Source organism: Myotis daubentonii, chromosome 4 (assembly GCF_963259705.1).
Source record: "Myotis daubentonii chromosome 4, mMyoDau2.1, whole genome shotgun sequence".
Taxonomy (NCBI): Eukaryota; Metazoa; Chordata; class Mammalia; order Chiroptera; family Vespertilionidae; genus Myotis; species Myotis daubentonii.
The window spans coordinates 70,252,336-70,271,929 of record NC_081843.1 but is presented as its reverse complement, the minus strand read 5'-3'; the positions used below and the strand labels follow the sequence as shown (position 1 = coordinate 70,271,929).

At 39.0% G+C, this 19,594-nt stretch overlaps 1 protein-coding gene across 2 annotated transcripts in view; it reads right to left on the bottom strand.

Moving 5' to 3' along the window:
• The window catches only part of EDIL3 (EGF like repeats and discoidin domains 3), a 395,460-nt gene that overhangs the window by 197,476 nt on the left and 178,390 nt on the right, over positions 1-19,594 (bottom strand). For both annotated transcript variants that reach the window (XM_059694158.1, XM_059694159.1), the window contains one exon: positions 7,651-7,779. In XM_059694158.1, the coding sequence (XP_059550141.1) occupies positions 7,651-7,779 (129 nt within the window). The remainder of the gene's footprint in view (positions 1-7,650; positions 7,780-19,594) is intronic.

Genomic DNA, 19,594 nt, shown 5'->3' with positions numbered 1-19,594 from the left:
GATACTGACCAAAGATATTGATTCAATAAGGCTGAGGTGGGGGGAGAAACCAAGATGGCGGCATAGGTAAACACAGGAGTTTGCTGCCTAGAACAACCACTTCAAAAATACAACTAAAAGACAGAACGGACATCATCCAGAACCACAGGAAGGCTGGCTGAATGGAAATTCTACAACTAGAAGGAAAGAGAAAAGCATACCGAGACTCAGAGGAGGTGCAGTGAGGAAGCAAATTACTAAGGTGCAGAGGTGCATGTGGAGTGGGCTGGTGGCTGAGGGCGAGGTTGTCCTTTTCAATCAGGAGGGAGTCTCAGGCTCTGAGCTCCAGTTCCGGGCAAGTCTCTAGGGACCCAGACTCATACAGAAGAAGCGGGACTGTCTGGCATCGCTCAGAACCCTAGGGCAGCTTTTTCTCCGAGGGGCTTACAGCGATTACCAGGACATTGAGAAGCAGCATCTCTGAGGGCAGGACTGAGAGCAGCCATAACTGCTAGCCCCGCCCTGTTGATCCGGTGGGACCAGCCCCACCCAAGCCCTGCAGGGAGGCTTTTGCTGGATAGCCTGAGGCAAAGGCTAGATTAGCACCTCCCTAGAGATCGAGGAGCCAGGAAACCCAGAGGTCAAAGTGGGACCATCCAGTTTGAAGCCCCCTGGAACCATAAAGGACGAACTCAGGGGGCAGACTCAGTGAGCACCAAAGCCCCATTAAAGCAAGTCTTGCCCCGAGGGGTGTCTCCAGAACAGAAGTTCTCCCACTGCAGACACAGCTGATTCTCACAGCCAATTGGCCTGGAGGTCAATTCCTCCCAGTGATACCTACAGCAAAAAAGGCTTAACTACAACAAGACTGTGCACAAAGACTACAAGGGGGTGCACTAAGAGTGTCCTCCTCAGGTAATTGGGGAGGCTGAACCACTGGGCCCTAGAGGACACTTAGCACAGAAAACCACTTTATGAATACAGGGAAGCATAAAAAATGCAGAGACAAAGAAAAAGGACACAAGTGACAGAAATGGAGGAAAGCAAACTACAGGATATAGAGTTCAAAACCACACTTTTAAGGTTTTTCAAGAATTTTCTAGAAACTGCCGATAAACTTAATGAGATCTACAAGAAATCTAATGAGACCCTCGAGGTTGTGATAAAGGACCAACTAGAAATTAAGCATACACTGACTGAAATAAAGAATATTATACAGACTCCCAACAGCAGACTAGAGGATCACAAGAATCAAGTCAAAGATTTGAAATACGAAGAAGCAAAAAACACCCAACCGGAAAAGCAAAATGAAAAAAGAATCCAAAAATACGAAGATAGGGTAAGGAGCCTCTGGGACAGCTTCAAGCGTACCAACATCCGAATTATAGGGGTGCCAGAAGATGAGAGAGACCAAGATATTGAAAACCTATTTGAAGAAATAATGACAGAAAACTTCCCCCACCTGGTGAAAGAAATAGACCTACAGGTCCAGGAAGCGCAGAGAACCCCAAACAAAAGGAATCCAAAGAGGACCACACCAAGACACATCATCATTAAAATGCCAAGAGCAAAAGACAAAGAGAGAATCTTAAAAGCAGCAAGAGAAAGAAAGTCAGTTACCTACAAGGGAGTACCCATACGACTGTCAGCTGATTTCTCAACAGAAACTTTGCAGGCCAGAAGGGAGTGGCAAGAAATATTCAAAGTGATGAATACCAAGAACCTACAACCAAGATTACTTTATCCAGCAAAGCTATCATTCAGAATTGAAGGTCAGATAAAGAGCTTCACAGATAAGAAAAAGCTAAAGGAGGCCATCACCACCAAACCAGTATTATATGAAATGCTGAAAGTTATCCTTTAAGAAGAGGAAGAAGAAGAAAAAGGTAAAGATACAAATTATGAACAACAAATACACATCTATCAACAAGTGAATCTGAAAATCAAGTGAATAATCTGATGAACAGAATGAACTGGTGATTATAATGGAATCAGGGGCATAGAAAGAGAGTGGACTGGCTATTCTTGGGGGGGAAAGGAGTGAGGGGGATGCGGGAAGAGACTGGACAAAAATTGTGTACCTATGGATGAGGACAGTGGGTGGGGAGTGAGGGAAGAGGGTGGGGTGGGAACTGGGTGGAGGGGAGTTATGGGGGGGGGGAAGAGGAACAAATGTAATAATCTGAATAAAGATTTAATTAATAAAAAAAAAAAGGCTGAGGTGGGACCAGATTCTGTATGTTTAACAAGCACCACCTAACAAATAAAACAAGCAATTGCCAAATATGTTATTAATCCAACTAGCAGTGCTCTTTAAAACAGCAAATCTCATTGGCTAACTCTGAGAAAAGTGAAATAGGTAAGGTACAAGAATAAAATGACTCAGTAAGTATTTGTTAAATGTATAAATCAATTGATCAATAGTATACCATTAAGACCAAATGGTTTGCCCTGACCGGTTTGGCTCAGGGATAGAGCATCGGCCTGTGGACTCAAGGGTCTCGGGTTCGATTCCAGTCAAGGGCATGTACCTTGGTTGCGGGCACATCCCCAGTGGGGAGTGTGCAGGAGGCAGCTGATCAGTGTTTCTCTCTCATTGATGTTTCTAACTCTCTATCCCTCTCCCTTCCTCTCTGTTAAAAAATCAATAAAATATACTTTAAAAAAAAAACCAAATGGTTTTACAATAGTTATTATAATATACAAAGAGGAAAATTTTAGGTTAGATGTTCTTCTGGCCAACTTTCTCAGTGGGAAAGGGGACTAGAGAGCATATTATCTTGAGCTAATCTGATAAAATGGGCCACTTCTGTAGCAGTCCCTTTTTCTTTCTGGGCTTGGTGGGCACCTGGAATAGCTCCTCTTCCTGAAAGAATAGGAACCAAGAAAATGTGCTCTTAAAAGGAATCCAAGGCTGCCAAGCTGTGTAGGTAGGGAAGAAAGCTCAGAATGCCTTCCTTGGTAAGATGGGCAAAGAGTTCTGGGAATAAAGAAATGGTCCCTCCCTAAGGCATTAGATCTGTTACTGGCAACAAATATAATTCGATTACTCTTAGCCATATTATATTTGGCTCCCAACAGAAAACTGATTGCTTAGGAATGCCTTTCAAAAGTCTAAACTCTAGACAATTTTGGTGTTTAATTCATTCTGTAATTTACATTTTATAATTACACCCAGCCACATACGCACACATCTATATACGTATACATACTACATGTTTCATATTATTGTATGGCATTTTAAGAACATGTATAATTTGGTAATTCTATATAAAACAATTATTACTCACTATTAGTCTAATAAAGTTATAACCTCATGCTATTCTCATTACCACAAAAAAAGTATATGTAATGGCTAAAATCCAAAACACTGATAAAAACATGCTATTGAGAATACAGGACAACAGGAACTCTCATTTACCTCTGATAAGTATGCAAAATGACACAGCCACTATGGAAGGCAGTTTGAAGTTTCTTATAAAAATAGATGCACTCTTACCAATTGATCCAGCAGTAACACTCCCAGATATTTATTCAAATGAGTGGAAAATAGGACTAACAAAATCCTGCACCTGAATGTTTGTACCAACTTTATTCATAAATTCCCCAAATGAAAGCAACAAAATGTTCTTCAAATAGGTGAATAAATAAACAAACTGTGGTGCACCCATAAAATGAAATATGATGCAGCATTTTTTTTAAAGCTGTCAGGTCATAAAAAGACACGGAAGAACCTTTAATGCCACTGCTCAGTGAAAAAGTCTGAAAAGTCTACACACTTTATGATTCCAACTACATACTATAGTGTTCCAACTATGTGTGTTCCAACTATGTGACATTCTAGAAAAGGAAAACTATAGAAATAGTAAAAAAAGAAAAATCAGTGGTTGCCCAGGGCAATGGGGTGGGAGAAGGGATGAATAGGTGGAGCACTAAGGTCAGTGACACTATTCTGTATGAAGCTAGGGTGGATACATGATATTATGTATTTTTTAAAAACTAAATAACTCTGTAATATAAACAGTGAACCAAAATATAAACCAAAATATTGAGTAATAATGTAGTAAAATTATTTTATCAATTACAAAAAATATAGCATATCAATACGAGATGTTAATAATAGGGGAAACATGTAGGAGGAGAGATATATAATAATGCTCTGTTCAATATTTCCACAAACCAAAAACCGTTCTAAAAACTAATATTTACTATTTTTTAAAGAATATATAGGTAATATTAATGCTGGTACTAAAGCCTTTTTTCCTAATTTGCAACATATTGACAAATTAATCATTAAAGTATATGTATTGACTATGTATTTGTCATGTCTGTATCATGAAACATAAATTTTTTTAACTACTTAGCTATATTACCAAAGATATTTAATTCACATTCTGTCATATAGAACTAAATTAAATAGTTCCCCCATATGTAAATGTCTGAAGAATTTTTAAAATTCTTTTCTCAAAAGGAATGTCATATTCTAGTGGTTTATCTCTCATTTTCATTGATTTTCAATAAAGTTTTGATTTGCAAAAGCCACACTAAATATTTTGCCTATAATTACTATTCTGTAACTGAATGCAAAGTTGCTACCCTAATTTATGAGATGATTACTTTTAGCTACTGAGAGCCTTGGGCAGTATTTCTCAAACTTCAATATCCTTGGGTGTCGACTGGGGATCATTCTAGTTGGTTTAAGGTGGCACCTGACAGTGTGCATTTCTAACAAGTTTCCAGGCATCGCTAATGCATAACCACACATTGAGTATCAAGGTTTTAGAACATATCTGGGCCATAAAACTATTACCACTGAGGGGAAAACCCAAATGCCTACCAGTTCTTGCAAGGCATTGAAAGTGCTGCTTTGGTTTTCTCCTACCTGGAAAAGCTCTCGGGGCTCCCAGGACTTTTAAATTCTTTCAATTTAATCTATAAAGAGGAAGGCTTGATAACCTTTATACAGTAAGCAAGCTACCCATTTAGTCATAATACTCTCCTAGCTGGTGTGAAACAAAGATAATCTATTTCTAGTTCAATTCCTCAACTTCTATGTCTTCAATTGCAGAAAGGTCAAGTGATTGGCTTGAGGTCACTTATCCAATAACTGTAAAGGTCAGGTGTCAAATCCAGGTCTCTGATTCCAAAACCAGTTCTTTCCCTCCATTCTCTGTTGCTTCTAATAGTGATGCACTTCAGAGAATAGGGATCAACTTGTTTACACCACAATCCCAGTTCTGACTTGAATAGTAAAGCCTAGGGCTTTCCATTGAAATTCCTAACATGGATTTACAGTTGGTGGGAGATCAGCTGCTGTGGGGGGTTTCTTTGTGCTTCACAATAAGCCTTGAAATTCAACATTTTATGTGGATTAATGAGCTTATTTGAGGATGGTGTAATCTATGAGAGAAAGATGTGGATATTCTACTGTAGAGCAGTGGTTCTCAACCTTCCTAATGCCACGACCCTTTATTACAGTTCCTCATGTTGTGGTGACCCCCAACCATAAAATTATTTTCATTGCTACTTCATAACTGTAATTTTGCTACTGTTATGAATCATAATAAATATCTGATGTGCAGGATGTATTTTCATTGTTACAAATTGAACATAATTAAAGCATAGTGATTAATCACAAAAACTATATGTAATTATATATGTGTTTTCCGATGGTCTTAGGCGACCCCTGTGAAAGGGTCATTTGACCCCCAAAGGGTCACGACCCACAGGTTGAGAACTGCTGCTATATAGAATGGGGACGACAATGATTTGTTCTATTTCTCCAAACATGATGGTTCTTTTGAAAGGGCTCATGTCCAGCCAATGTGTGGGAGTCAGAGGCAGGTGGACTGCGCCCCACCTGTGTATGTCACCCATGATGATTGGATGTCTCCAACGGGACTTCTAGGCTATTAGAGATAACTGAAACTAAAACATTTCTTCACAATAAGAAGAAAACAAAGCCCAGAGTTGTGAGAAGAGTTTTGTGTTGTTGTACAGATACTAATTGGAACTTAGATTTGGAGTTTCCCAACCTCTGGTTTAAGGGCTAGGCCCAACTTCTCATTGACATCAGCAGTAGTTTAGGGTGAAGTGGCTCATAAATATGAAATATTTAAGTGACATTAGGATCTACACGTGACTTCCAGACACTGCCTTTTTAATGATACCTAACAGTAAGAATCTGCCTGTGTATTTTTACCCTCTCTCTCTCCTGAGACCCTACAGCACAGAAAAGAGGAAGTTGGGCGGGTATGACCTTTGGGTGCAATTCCTGCCTCTGAGCACTGTTCTAATTCCAAGGGAGGGATCTTCTGTAAGTGTGTGTGCCATGTGCAGGCAGCTCTGAATTAAGGAGCTCAAGTTGGTTAGCCTGACTGTCGCCTTCTGGGCACTACTCTGACACACCTTGTAGTTTTATTAATAAGTGAGTTAGGGATATTGTCTTCATGGGATTGAGTAAATATCAACTAAATGAAGGGCAACCAGGATTCTGGGCTCCCAACTCTGTCTCTCTGGGGAAGCGTGGAGGGATTCATGCGTGGAGGCTGAGCAATGATGCCACCATAGGGGAGAATCAGCCTCAGCAAGTCAGGACCCAGGCTGAGAAAAACAGTAGCTCTCAGTTCCTCTTCGGTGACCTGAGCTCAGAGACAATTACAAATGCCGGTTGTAAGGAGCACAAATGCCCCTTGTCTTCTCACAGGCTTCACAGAATTCCACAAACTCCCAGGGATGGCAAGTCCCCAGAAAAGTATAAAATGCCCCCAAAGTCTCAGAGCCAGGAGACACACTATATTTTTTACTGGTGGTTGGAAATCTGGCTCTGACTGACACACCCACCTTGGGCTTAGGCATTCCTAACACCAAGGTCTTAATGACCACTATTCAGGCTCCTGTCTCCACGAGTCCCACCATGTGTCATGCATCCCCCCATGTTCTCCTCCCTCTGACCAACATCCTATCCCCCATCACTTCTGGGTTCACAGGCCACAGCCTCTGTGAGAGCCTCCCTGACAGGCCAGTGTGGCCGCCCTGCTTGCTGAACCCCTGCAGCAGTTAAGGGCCCACCCGGCTCATTTGGCATTTATGTTGAGCTTTACTTCTGAGAAGAAATCATCACAAGTGGATATATTTTGTTTAACTTCCCAGGATAAATAAGAATGGGGATAAAGGAGAAAAGTGCAAATACCACACTTGTTGAACTTTCAACGATTTTCATGCAAAAATGCCAACATGTTAAGAAGGAGGAAACTGGCTTATAGATAGAGCAGGGGGAGGGAGGGTGTTTTATTTTCTGGGTATCATCTCTCAAGCTAGTCTGCAAAATTATATCTGGAAATCTTGAAGAATGTAGCTTCATGACAAGTATAAAAGAAAGAGACAGGTACCTGTTTAATATAAAGAGCTACATTTTGCAAGTGTGGCTGAACAATAATGAAAAGGGCAACAAAAGACTGACAGTCCCCATGCCACAGAGAGGACAGAACACAGTCTAGGAGGCCTTGCCTGGGGAGGTGGTGTATTCAGTGTGCAAGAAGCAGCATTAGCCAACTGCCAGGGCTCTTCGCTGCTCAGAGATTCTATTATTCCACTCCAAACAAAAATGATAATGACTTGTATACTTTGCAATCAATAACAATAAAAGCACAATGACCATGGATAACTTACTGTGCTGACAATGAATCCCATTAAATCCTCGGGGACATTTACAAACATAGCCTATGAAAGTGTCCCCGCGATACGCTTCACTTATTTCACAGGTTCCTCCATTATGGCATGGATTAGGAATGCAGGGACCTGAAAGACAGAAAAAAAATATTGCTGCATAATGCATATGCTCTAAAGTAGACATTAGGTCAACATTTTACGGTTAACCGTTTTATAGAGAAGTGTTTTGAATATTAATGGTATAGCAAAATATATGAGTTGTGTGAGCTATGAGGATCAATGGGCTTGTATCCCGGTTGAACCACTTCCTAACCCTGTGGTCTTGAAGGATTTATTTAACCTCTCTTTGCCTCAATATCACTTTCTATTAAATGTCAATACTAATAGAATCTACCTCAAAGAGTAATAATACAGATTTTTTAAAAACAGAGCAGTGTCTGACACACATACTAAGCATGCAAAAAATTAGCACTAAGTATAAGTTTTAAGGTCTCAGAATTGTAACATGTCTTTTGCATGTTTACAAACTAATACTGGATGGCAATTCCTGCAGCTATTCAGGCAGCTCTGTACCCTGCTGGTGAGAGAATAAACCTGCAAATTGACTGTAGCCATATAGGCCAAGTGATGTGGATATAGCTGGCTGCAATATTTTATAGACTATGTATTGAGAGTTGGTGGTGGGGCATACTTCTGGAGAATCATAAGTTTTGCCAATCCATAAGAATAGCTCAACAAAAGTTGCAAATATAGAGAAAGGGTAATAGTGAATTATAAGCGTTGAGAAAATGACTTCACTAGAGTGACTGGTTCCTGTGAGGCCAACATGCTGTGGTCAGGCTCTCTTGGAGAGAACCATGCTGGCACTGTGGGGTGTAGAGCTGGGCCAGTCTACCCAGACCTGGAACTCCCCTAATGCACCTTCTTTATTCGGGGTGCTCCTTTGGTATGGTTGAGGCTTTCTCAAATGTCATGCCAAACTAAGGGTTTTCCTATACATTCTGCCTTCCTTCCTTGTCACCCTTTAGAGGTGACAGGCTCCTACTTACTTCTGCTTCCTCTCCCCTTTTGTTCATCACAACCATCTCCCAACAAATCTTTGGCACCTTTAATTGTGTCTCATAGTTGGCTTTTTAGAAGATGCAAATTGACTCAGGGAAGATTCTAGAATGGAGATTCCGAAGAAGGGAAGAGACAAGTTGAAGAAAGAAAAAGCTTATCCTGGGTGATGAAGAAACGCCAAGGGAAACAGTATACTATAATTTTGTTTATTGTTTTTTTTTAATTGGAGAGAGTAAAATGCCTGTATAAGTGAATGAGAAATCACTGAAGAGAAAGTTAAGACGTATGTATCAGAAAAAGAAAGCAGGAGTAACCAAGTGTCTGATTCTGTGTGAAGTGTGAATTCAGAGTCCTGGAGGCTATTAGTTAAGAAAAAGAGCAAATAGTTTCAGAACAGACTAGAGTGAAGGCAAAAGGGTTTGGCACAGGAATAGTGATAACTTGAGACAACCGGTGGGAGCTTCAATAGGCAAGGCTGTTGGAAGTGTGCAATAGTGAATGGTACTCAAGCAAGGGTCAAAGCCACCTAAGGACTTCCGGAGAGAAAGGGAAAGTCACCGTCATCACTCTGAGCAGTGGGACAGGACGTCAGCAACAGGAACCACTCAGGGGCTGGGCAATGTCGTCTTGCATTGAGGCAAGACTTTCTAACTCTACTTCTTTCTCCAGTAGCTGTCTTCGACACTTGGTGTTTTTCGGTTTAAAATATTGTGAAATTTAGTGGTTGAAGGACCAAATAAAGAAATGCATGACATAGGAAACAATGTAGCAACTCTATCGTGGCTGGATCTTTACTTCTTGATAGGGCTGGCTTTACAGAGTGAAAAGAAATCAATGTATCTGTGATCTTTCTCCAGATTTCTCAATACCTGTACATTTTCTTAAGTGGGCAGTTGTGTGCAGGGAAGTACATGTCAATTAAACAAACCAACACCAGCCCATGAGGAAATGCATTGCCAACGATTGAGACAGGAGGAGGGTGCATTACCAATCACCAGTTTGTGGCAATTAGAATCGTTTTCTTCTAATACTAAGAGATACCAATCATGCTTCAGAACATATCTCTCCTCTTCTTTCTCAGTTTCTAGTTGTTGTGTCCTTTCAAATGAATTAACATTTGATGATGACTTATAATTTACAAATTATTTTCACATAAATCATCTCACTGATTCCGCACAGTAACTTGATGAGATAGTTGTCATTACCATTCTCTTTTACATTCTTAAAAAGTGAAGGTCAGAGAGATTAGATAATGTATCTCAAATAAACATCTATGAGTGATACATTTAGGTTGCAAACTAAGAATGTGTGATTCTAAAAGAGACCCTTCCTTAGAGAATCAACTAATTAGGGAAAAGAGAATAAAAACATTATTAGAGTTTTGATTCACCATTTCACTTCAAAATAAAAAAAAATAGATGATGTAGACTTATTTTATTAACTGGAAACATAACTGCTAAACTAAAAATAAATCTAAATAATTATAGTCAAAGAATTACATACTTTCAAACAAATAAGGAGCCTCGGAGATACCTACCCCCATCTTTCCATTTTGCCAATGAGAAAAACAAAGCCTAATCAGCATGCAGTGATTTCCCTCCCCCCGAAAAAGAGCAGTTAATACGAGGAAAATTGGGTTTAAGGAATTGAATCTCAGAGGAAGAAAGTTATTAAAACCAAAAATGATTAAGCTATTCCTGACCCCTCCAGAGAGTGATGCAATTTATATAAGAAAGAAAATAAATATTTTCCATGTTCCCTTCCACAGAGTTGGTGGGATGAGAGAAGGATTAAAAAAAAAAACACAAACGCCACCACCCTCTCAAAAAACAACAGAAGAACTAATAAGGCTCTGCCAGTTCTTGGGAACAGTTAAAGCTGTGTCTCCAAAGCAGGTGGCTGATGGAAGTCACTTTGAAGAAGGGCAAATATGATCCTGGGAGAGATGACACTCTTTTCTCAAACCTGCTGCGTCTGTGGAGAAGTAGAACGTAGCTAGCAGCCGAGGATGAGTTCGTGGGCCTGTGCAATAAAGGCGAGAGCATAGGGGTGGAGGGGGGAGCCCAGGAGAGGAGACCCCAGAGGCAGAGCTGGAAGGAGACTTCAGGAAGAGAGGGGGTCCGGCAGAGAGTTGTGATGTGTAATATGTCAGGAAAAGTAGCTCGTAAGAAATTGTGATGCCTACAATTCAAGTTGACATGGGTCTGCACAGCTCTTATGTGAACTCTCTCTGCTGGAGTACCCAGATATGCACTCACATCTGCTAGGCACAGACCTGTGTGTGGTGTTTGGGGAAACCAAGGGGGAGGGCTGAGCTATTCCTCTGGCTCATCCTGGCAGAAGGAAATAAGTGTTACAGCATATGATGCCAAGGGAGTCAAGAATTCATTGTGTGCAGGAGCCTCAAGACAGAGCTGACAGAGGTGTTTAAAGTCCTAGACCCTCTAGATATTTCCTGAGGGCAGAGGTGAAGCCTGCCCAGCAATCTGGGCACTGCCTCTGGGATCCCCAAAAAACATGAACTAGAGAGTTGGAGCTCATTTTATTTACACACAAAAGACATCATGATTTCAGCTGACAGCTGGGTCTCAGAAAAAGATTACCTATTACAGAGGTTGTGACTACTGTATTTCTCCTATCCCAAGAAATTCAGTGATTTTCATTAAAGGGTGAGGGAGAGGGAAGGCAAATGGGAAAAGGATTTAATGTCTGGAGTGCCTTGTATGCTAGGCAACATGAAAGATACATTATATATATAATATTACAATGTAATAAAATATATAAAAATATATATTTGTTTTAGAGAAAGAAAAAAAAAAACAGCCCGCCAGGATGTTAAGTAACATGTCTAACTAGAAAATCCAAGTTTTAACACAATCCGCCTGACTGCAAATCTACATCTTTTCCAATTAAGCCACACTTCCTGCCATGTTGAAAATCTGTGTATTTATTTATATGTTATCTTGACAGATGCACAGAATCAACATGAATTCACTAAGCACATTCCTATAAATAATGCAGGACTCTAAAGCCTTCCTAAATGGAACTGTTTCAGAGTATTTCCAGCAAAGGGTCAGGGTGTATTTGACATTATGAATACAGATAGGCTCTGCTATGCTAACAGTACTCTAGTTCAGCTATGTTTGAAAACAATTGTCAAAAGTATTTCCCAATACTATTTTGTAATAATGTGTTTTATATACATAGATTGTTGCTTATACCTTGAAAATAAGAAATAAATGGACCCTGCCCAACATGCAGGCTATTTTTCTTTCTTTCTTGTTTTTGTCCCTAATCATTATATAGTGGACTGATATTATATTTCTTATATATACTCTTTGGAGTATTCAGGATAGAGTGTCAAAATGAGTGGTTGCAAGTCTCTTTTTCCCATTGGACCATAAATTCTCTGTAGTAAGGGTCATGGTCAGCACACAGTAGGTATTTGATATATGTTGACTAAGCAAAGGTAAGGCAATAAAGAATTATAGCCACTAATCAGAATGTAGGTTAGTACATAGCCCAAAGTCTCAACTCACAAAATTTGCTTGGTAGACAGAGTTTTATTTTTGATGTTAAATGGAAACCTTTAAAACATATAACAGTTTTCACGTTTCTTTCTCCAAGAGATAAGTGGGCTAATCATATGAGAATCACCGATCCTAGGAAACTCTTGTTTGTTGTTGTGTTTACCCCATCCAATACTCATCTCTCTTCTGATACTCAAAGTATTACTTTAAGGTCTTGGTTCACTAATAAATACTAATCATCACCTATAGCATGTACTGTTGCATGTACTGTGAGGACAGTAGAGAAACTGACCCTGACCCTGTTAGACAAAGAAGTTGTTTTTTATGCTTTCTAATTTCTGGTTAAATATCATTTATTCATTAGGCACCTATTATGGGCTGAGCACTCTGCTAATAAGTCGTGAAAAATAATTTAAATGGAATGAGATTGTTAGCAGATGGAAGAGTAAGCTCACAACACAAGAAAACATTTAGTTATCCAGTTTACGTACCTCATTTTTAAAGGTAATTTAAATGGCTATCCTTTACTATGAATATACTATGCTCAGAATTAATATATATTTTTTGTTTATGTAATAGTTTCTGGAAATTTAGTTCTAGAACTTCCTTAGTTACAGGGTTATTAGCAAATGTTTGTAATACGGCTACATTCTTAACTTTTGTGACCAAAACTTTGCTGTATTTGGGGCAGCTCATGTCTTTTCTATAACATGTCATGTTTGCTATAACATTTCAGCAAAGTTTTATTCATCTATCTATCTATCTATCTATCTATCTATCTATCTATCTATCTATCTCCTATATAATAAAGAGCTAATATACTAATTAGACTGGCCAGCAGAACAATCTTCTGGAACAACCTTCTGGAACGACCTTCTGGAATGATCTTTCCCAACGACCAATGGGTGGGACAGCAGGGTCGTGGGGCCGAGAGGCAGCTGGGCCCGCGAGGGTTGAGCCACAGCCGCTTGCACGAATTCCATGCATCGGGGCCTCTAGTGTGTGTGTGTGTGTGTGTGTGTGTGTGTGTGTGTTGTGTGTGTGTATACACTTTGAAAATAATTTAATACCAGAGCAACATTTAAAAACAAGTTTTATTCAACCACTCAGAGCTTATAGAAACAAGACAGACAAGGGTAATCTCAAATGCTCTGCATTTCAACAATCTCTTTTTAAAAGTCTGTGCCTTTTTGGTGTTCCAGTTATACAAAAGAAGTCTACAGAGTGGTGATCATGAGCTTCAGTTCTAATTAGTATTCATAAAAGTCCAATTATCTGATTAGACAACAACACTTGGTAATAGCACTCTTAACAGGGAAAGTATAAGTGGACTTTCAAGGTACAAGAGGCTTCAGGGAGTTTTAAAATCGATACTGCTGTAATACTTTTGTAGGTAATCTTTAAGTAGCTCCTCACACAATGGGGACAGCATGTGATCAATATTAATGAACAACTGAATTTGACAGCATGCTTTCCAGGCATTTTTATGCAAGCTCATATATGTATGTCAACAAGATGAATTGCTCACCAAAGCAAAAGATCTATATGGTTTGCTCCTTTTCTTCATCCCTTCTCACAATTCCAAAAGTAGAGAATTAAAGTTATTCCCATATGTGTAACATGGTTAGCTTTTCACACATTTAGAGACTGTGCCCCAAATCATGAATTCTTTATAGTGTGTAAACAGATTATTAGGAAGTAAGTAGGTTAAGACTCTCCTGTGATTATGTGTACATAGACTTGGTCAATTTTACAAACCATGCCCCAAAACATTGGTTTTAGATATTAAAAATGAATGCACATTATTATACAATGGCATGCCAATGAGGGAATAGCAAGAACATAATTTGACTAATTGTTCTAGCAGTACAATGAAATAGAAATAGTTATGACCCAAAAGTTCACTCCAAATACCGTTCCTGAAGTTACATTCAACTTCTTATGTTATAGTTTGGCTTTACATTTAATAAGTTTTAAACAGTTTGGCTGTTTCCATTTTGAACCACTGCCACTCAATTTTAAAACCAGTTGGAAATGAAGGAATTATTTTAGGAACATTCATATGATTGATGCTCTCAAAGCAGGTTTTACACTAGTCCTTCCTCTTCCTCCTTCTCTTTCTCCTCCTTCTCTTCCCTATTCCTCCTTCTCCCTTTAAAATGAAAAGGGCAAATTCAGCCATTTGAGGGAGAAAAGTTTCTATGGGTAATATATATATATATATATATATATATATATATATATATATATATATATATATATATATACACATAATGCTAATTAGACTGGACAGCTGGATGACCTTCTGGATGAAGCCGCGGCTGTGAGGGCCGAGCCCCTTGTACGAATTTCGTGTATGGGCCTTTGGGGTGGGGGGGGGGAGAGAGAGAGAGAGAGAGAGAGAGAGAGAGAGAGAGAGAGGTAAACTATAAATAAATTTAAATATTTAATTTTAGGAATCAGCAAATTTGACAAATTGTTCTTTGAATATAAAAATATTTGAAAAGATAATTAAAATTGAAACCTGGGCTAGACAGAGATTTCTTAAAGACTCACCCATAAACTTTCTCTTCCAATTAAGACCAGACTCTGTCTACAGGAAGGCACTGAGGTGACTGGTGGCCAGTAGGTGTTTTATATAGAGCACCTGTATTAGTTCCCCAGATCTGCTCTAATAAATTAACACAAACTTGGTGGTTTCAAACAACCAAAATTTATTCTCTCACAGCTCTGGAAGCTAAAAGTCTGAAATCAAGGTGTCTGAGTTCAAGGAAACCAAAGCCCTCATTTATTATTAGAGTTGACTGACAAAGTACTCCTTTGTATCAACAATTAACATCTTAGCTAAAACTAATTTCACTTGCCTCTCATTACAGAGAGTGGTAAATATATTTCAATGGTTTTGGAGATCAGAGAGCAGTTTAATTTTGAAACAGTGCCTAGGAAGAGTGCCAAGATGCCTTCTTAGGTGGCACCCAGGATGATCAGCACTGCAAGACAGAGGGAAATCGTGAAGAAAGAATATAGATTTCTTGGGGTTGATCTTTAGTTATTTAAAACTTTTGTTTAGAGTAGGGCTTGCGAATGGCAGTGTTTTTGACATACTCGGCCAACATTCTGAACTTGAAAGTCTTTATATAGATTATTTCTATGTACACATGTAATCCTTTTAGTCACAATTAATGGCATGTTTTCTTTACCCAATAAGTAAATGTATTATTAAACATTAGTAGAACTTTAAAATATAGCAAAAGGATCTATTATTTTACAAAGTGACAAGTATTGCTACAGCTGCATCTTATCATGGAGCACAGTTTCCCATCCTCTGCCATGTCTCTTCATCCCGCACATCACCGCAAAACAAGCTTCCCAAACCACCATGTGCAAAATGGGTGTTCCTCTCTGAATGTTGTATTACCCAAATAGCAATCTGTCTCATGACTCTGTAGTTATAATGCATATACATTTTTAATCCTCCAAAACATACTAGGTATTTTGGGGCACCTTTAAGCTAGCCAATATTTGCTGACTGAATGATTGTGGGATATTATTGTTAACCGAGCAATAAATGGTGAACACAAGACAAAAGACAATCTCGCCCTTCGATTTTTTTTCCCCTAAGGCAAAGGAAACTAAAACTGACATAATGTGCCAATGAATATTAAGGATAGTATTAGAGGCCTTGTGGAAATTAATAAATAACATGAAGTTGAGTAATTAATTATTGTTGAAATTAGTAATGTAAGGCCCAGGTGCATCTTGAAAGCTGGGGTCAATGGGCTAAACACTCCCAAAATCTAAGAGAAACATGGATATCAAAAGTGCAAGCTATCATGGTAATCGCTGTCATGCCTTTATTTTTGCAGATGGTCACTAAAGTAAGAGTGATGATTTCCCTGTGAGAATTCCTGATAAATGTCAGAAACCATGAATACAACCCATGCTAAATGATAAAACTAATATTACATATTGTTTTTTATCAATCTAAGAAAAAAATCTCTTTCTGCATCTGGTAATTATAGAAAACCAACTCTGGTTACCTGTATAACTATTTCTCTCTAACTCCTTGAAAAGCCCTCTTTAATCAGGGAGCTGTTTGCAAACAGAACTCAGCAAATCACTTGTTTGAGAGGCGCATCTGTCAGAACTCTCATGCCATGGATGGCAAAATGCTATTCAAGCTTGAGAATACACACCAGCAGGTGGTACAAAGTAATATGATATTCAAGCTTGCCATTAGTGCCATGGATTGTTTCCTCTTCTGCCTATCAGTAGGATGGGGCATAGAAAGACAGATCAGGGACCAGTGTTTTCTATGTATATTATAATAAGCAAATATCTGAGCCTACGTTGCAGGAGTAACAAGCAGTTTTACTGTTTCACACGGTGTCTCTTAACAGCTACAAAATTTGCATGTTCTTCATCAGTCTCTCTCTGACAGTTCTTCACCTTTTTCAGGCTCCCACTGAACCTGCCCCCTGTACTGCGTGATTAGCATCTTAGCATCTCACTGTACACGGCTTTCTTCTCTAATTATTTCATGGGCCTCTTTTGTTCCCTGATGAGATCATACACTCTGTGTGCACAGGAACCTCTCCTCCTTATATTTTTGTGCCCCTATAGATCAGGATGAATTAAAGTGTTAGCTACTTTGATGTTGCTTCATAACTGTATGATGATTGAAATTTCTTATTAATTTTAGGAATATCACCATATAATCCAAAAAAACTAATCATAGTATATAACAAAAACCTGAAGTTTATGCTTCTAATCTGTAGCCTTTCTCATCCACACATAGCAGGTCCAATTTTAAGCCTGGGGCCAAGTCCAATGTTCTTTGCTGAATAGTCTGGCAATTTGTAAAATAGTAGTTTGGGGGTAATCTTATAATTACCAGTAGGTGTTAAAAGTAGGTGCACTGTTTCTACAAAACTACAGCTCTTTCTCTTGACGTTTAGAGTAGTGGTTTTGTTTTGGAAGGCAGTGACAGAAGGTCGGGGAGAGGATTGCTATTTTTACTTTTGGATCTGCCCTCTGTGCCTGCCATCTTAATCACGGAGCTGTGATGTCCGTCTAGAATGTTCCAGCTGTGGTAAGAGTGCCGACCCAGACTTCACAGCTGAGAACAGGGAAGCACAGCTGGACAGCCCAGTCACTGTTTGGATTACCCCCCACCCCCACCCCAGATCTCGCATGTGGCATCTTTGTGGCAGACTTACCAAAGCATAAAACAAAGCAGGCATGGATTCCGGCCAGCTGGCCATCTGTTCCCTCACCCACTGTGATAATTCAGTCATGTAGAATTTTGTTAAGTGAGCATTAAGTAATGACCATGTCAAGCAGAGTACATAATGAATGCTTCTTAATCACCGATGAAAGCTTAGGGGATGCTTGCCTGAACACAGACCAGGTCACCAACACAAACCGATAATTTTAAAAAAGAAGAAAAATGAAGTAGATGTGAAAGAGCAACAATTGACTTCTTTTCCATTTTCACTTTTGATCATTTTCATCTATGTCAAATAGAAAATGTAGGTCTCATAAGGAAGCTATCATGTCTTCTACTATTCCATTATGCACATATCAATTTATATTGACAAAGTAAGAAATAATTTTAAAACTAAGGAAATAGGTGAGGGGCTTTATCATCTTGACCTGAATTGAAACACTTAAGATTACAGCCATTATCATCAAGCTTTTCTAAATATTTCCCCAGAATAACACTAAGTAGTCACAGATTGGTCAAAATACTATGTTTTGTTTTTTGAAAGATCAGTTGAAGTATCCTATTCTATGAAAGCAGAAGCTTTTCCATCAGAAACAATAAATAATTGCTAAACTTTTTAGTCCCCTAAGTGGATATGTAATGATATACTCAATAAACTATATTATTGTGACTGTCTCCTACAGCCTGGAATTCCAAAGTTCATAAATTTGGACTAATCTTATATGGCCAATGTCACCTCCACTGTTTACAAAAAATGAACCAAAATGGTTTGCCTGAAAAGTTATCATTATTCAACCTAAAGAAGAAAATTTCTATTCTTAGTATTTTACTCATATGGTTCCCCAATCTCCCTTCCTTCCAAGACTACCTCAAGTTTCATATCCTCCATTAATTCTTCCCTATCATCTATTCTTATTTCCTTCAACAATTTCCTGTTTTCTCTATCACAGCCACTGCTCATTCATTCATTCACACAATCATTCATCTCACATCTCAAGCTCCTATTCCAGACACGGTGGTAAGTATACTAGAGTTATAATAGTAAGCAAAACAGATATGCTTCCCTCTATCATGTAACTTCAGTCACATGATAACTTCAGTCAAGTGGAAGGACTGACAACAAGCAAATAATCACATATAGAAATGCAACTGTTTAATGAATCATATGTCCCGAGAACCTATTGAGAGGAGGTTCCATAAGAAAATTATGTGTAAGGTAGGGGCTAAAAACCAGGAAGAGCTAAGGTAAAAAGTAAGTGGGTTTTATACTCATAGGCCTGTGGAAGGAAAACCAGGGCAAGAAACAAGGATCTTCATGAAGACCAGCAGAGCTGGAGCAGATAGCAAACGGAGATGGACTGGGCCCAGGACTGGCAGACTGTCACAGGTCGTGCTAAGAAAAAATGGCTTTATGGCATACAAGGTGGGGCAAAAGTACATTTACAGTTGTTCATATAAAAATAATACAATCATTAATAAATTATAATACAATTTAAAAATAAACTCTGTTTTGTGTACTCACAACTATAAACCTACTTCTGGCCCACCCAGCACACTGATGTTTAAGGAATAGGCTAGCGGGGCTGGAATTTCAGTTTTAAAGATCATCCTGTGTGATGTACACACAATGTTATGAAAAGGGTCTGCATAGGTGACCAGCTGAGAGTCGTCACTCCAGCTCAGGCGAAGCGTGATAGGAAGCCTGGATTAGAGTGCTAGGCTCCTACACATTGAGAGACGTAGACAGAATTGAGAAATAAAGGTCAAGAAGAACTATTAGGTTTCCAGATTTCACATCTTAATGGATAAATGCTGGTATCATTCCCTAAGACACAAATACTGGCAGAGGTTCTAAATTGGAAGTGAAGATCATGAGTCAGGTTTTGGGTTTGTTATTCAAGAGGAAGTATTAAGAAGGCAGAAAAGAGTTTGGCCTCGATATATACATGTAGTCACCTTGTTTACGGGCGAAATTTAAGGGGTATGGAGGTAGTCACCTATTGAAAGACTGCAGATGATACAGAGAATCCAAAGCTAAGGCTCAAGACACGCCATCATTTAATGGACATTTGGAAAATGCAACGGTCCAGAGAAAGCAGCCGCCAAAGTGGTTGGTGGGGGGGGG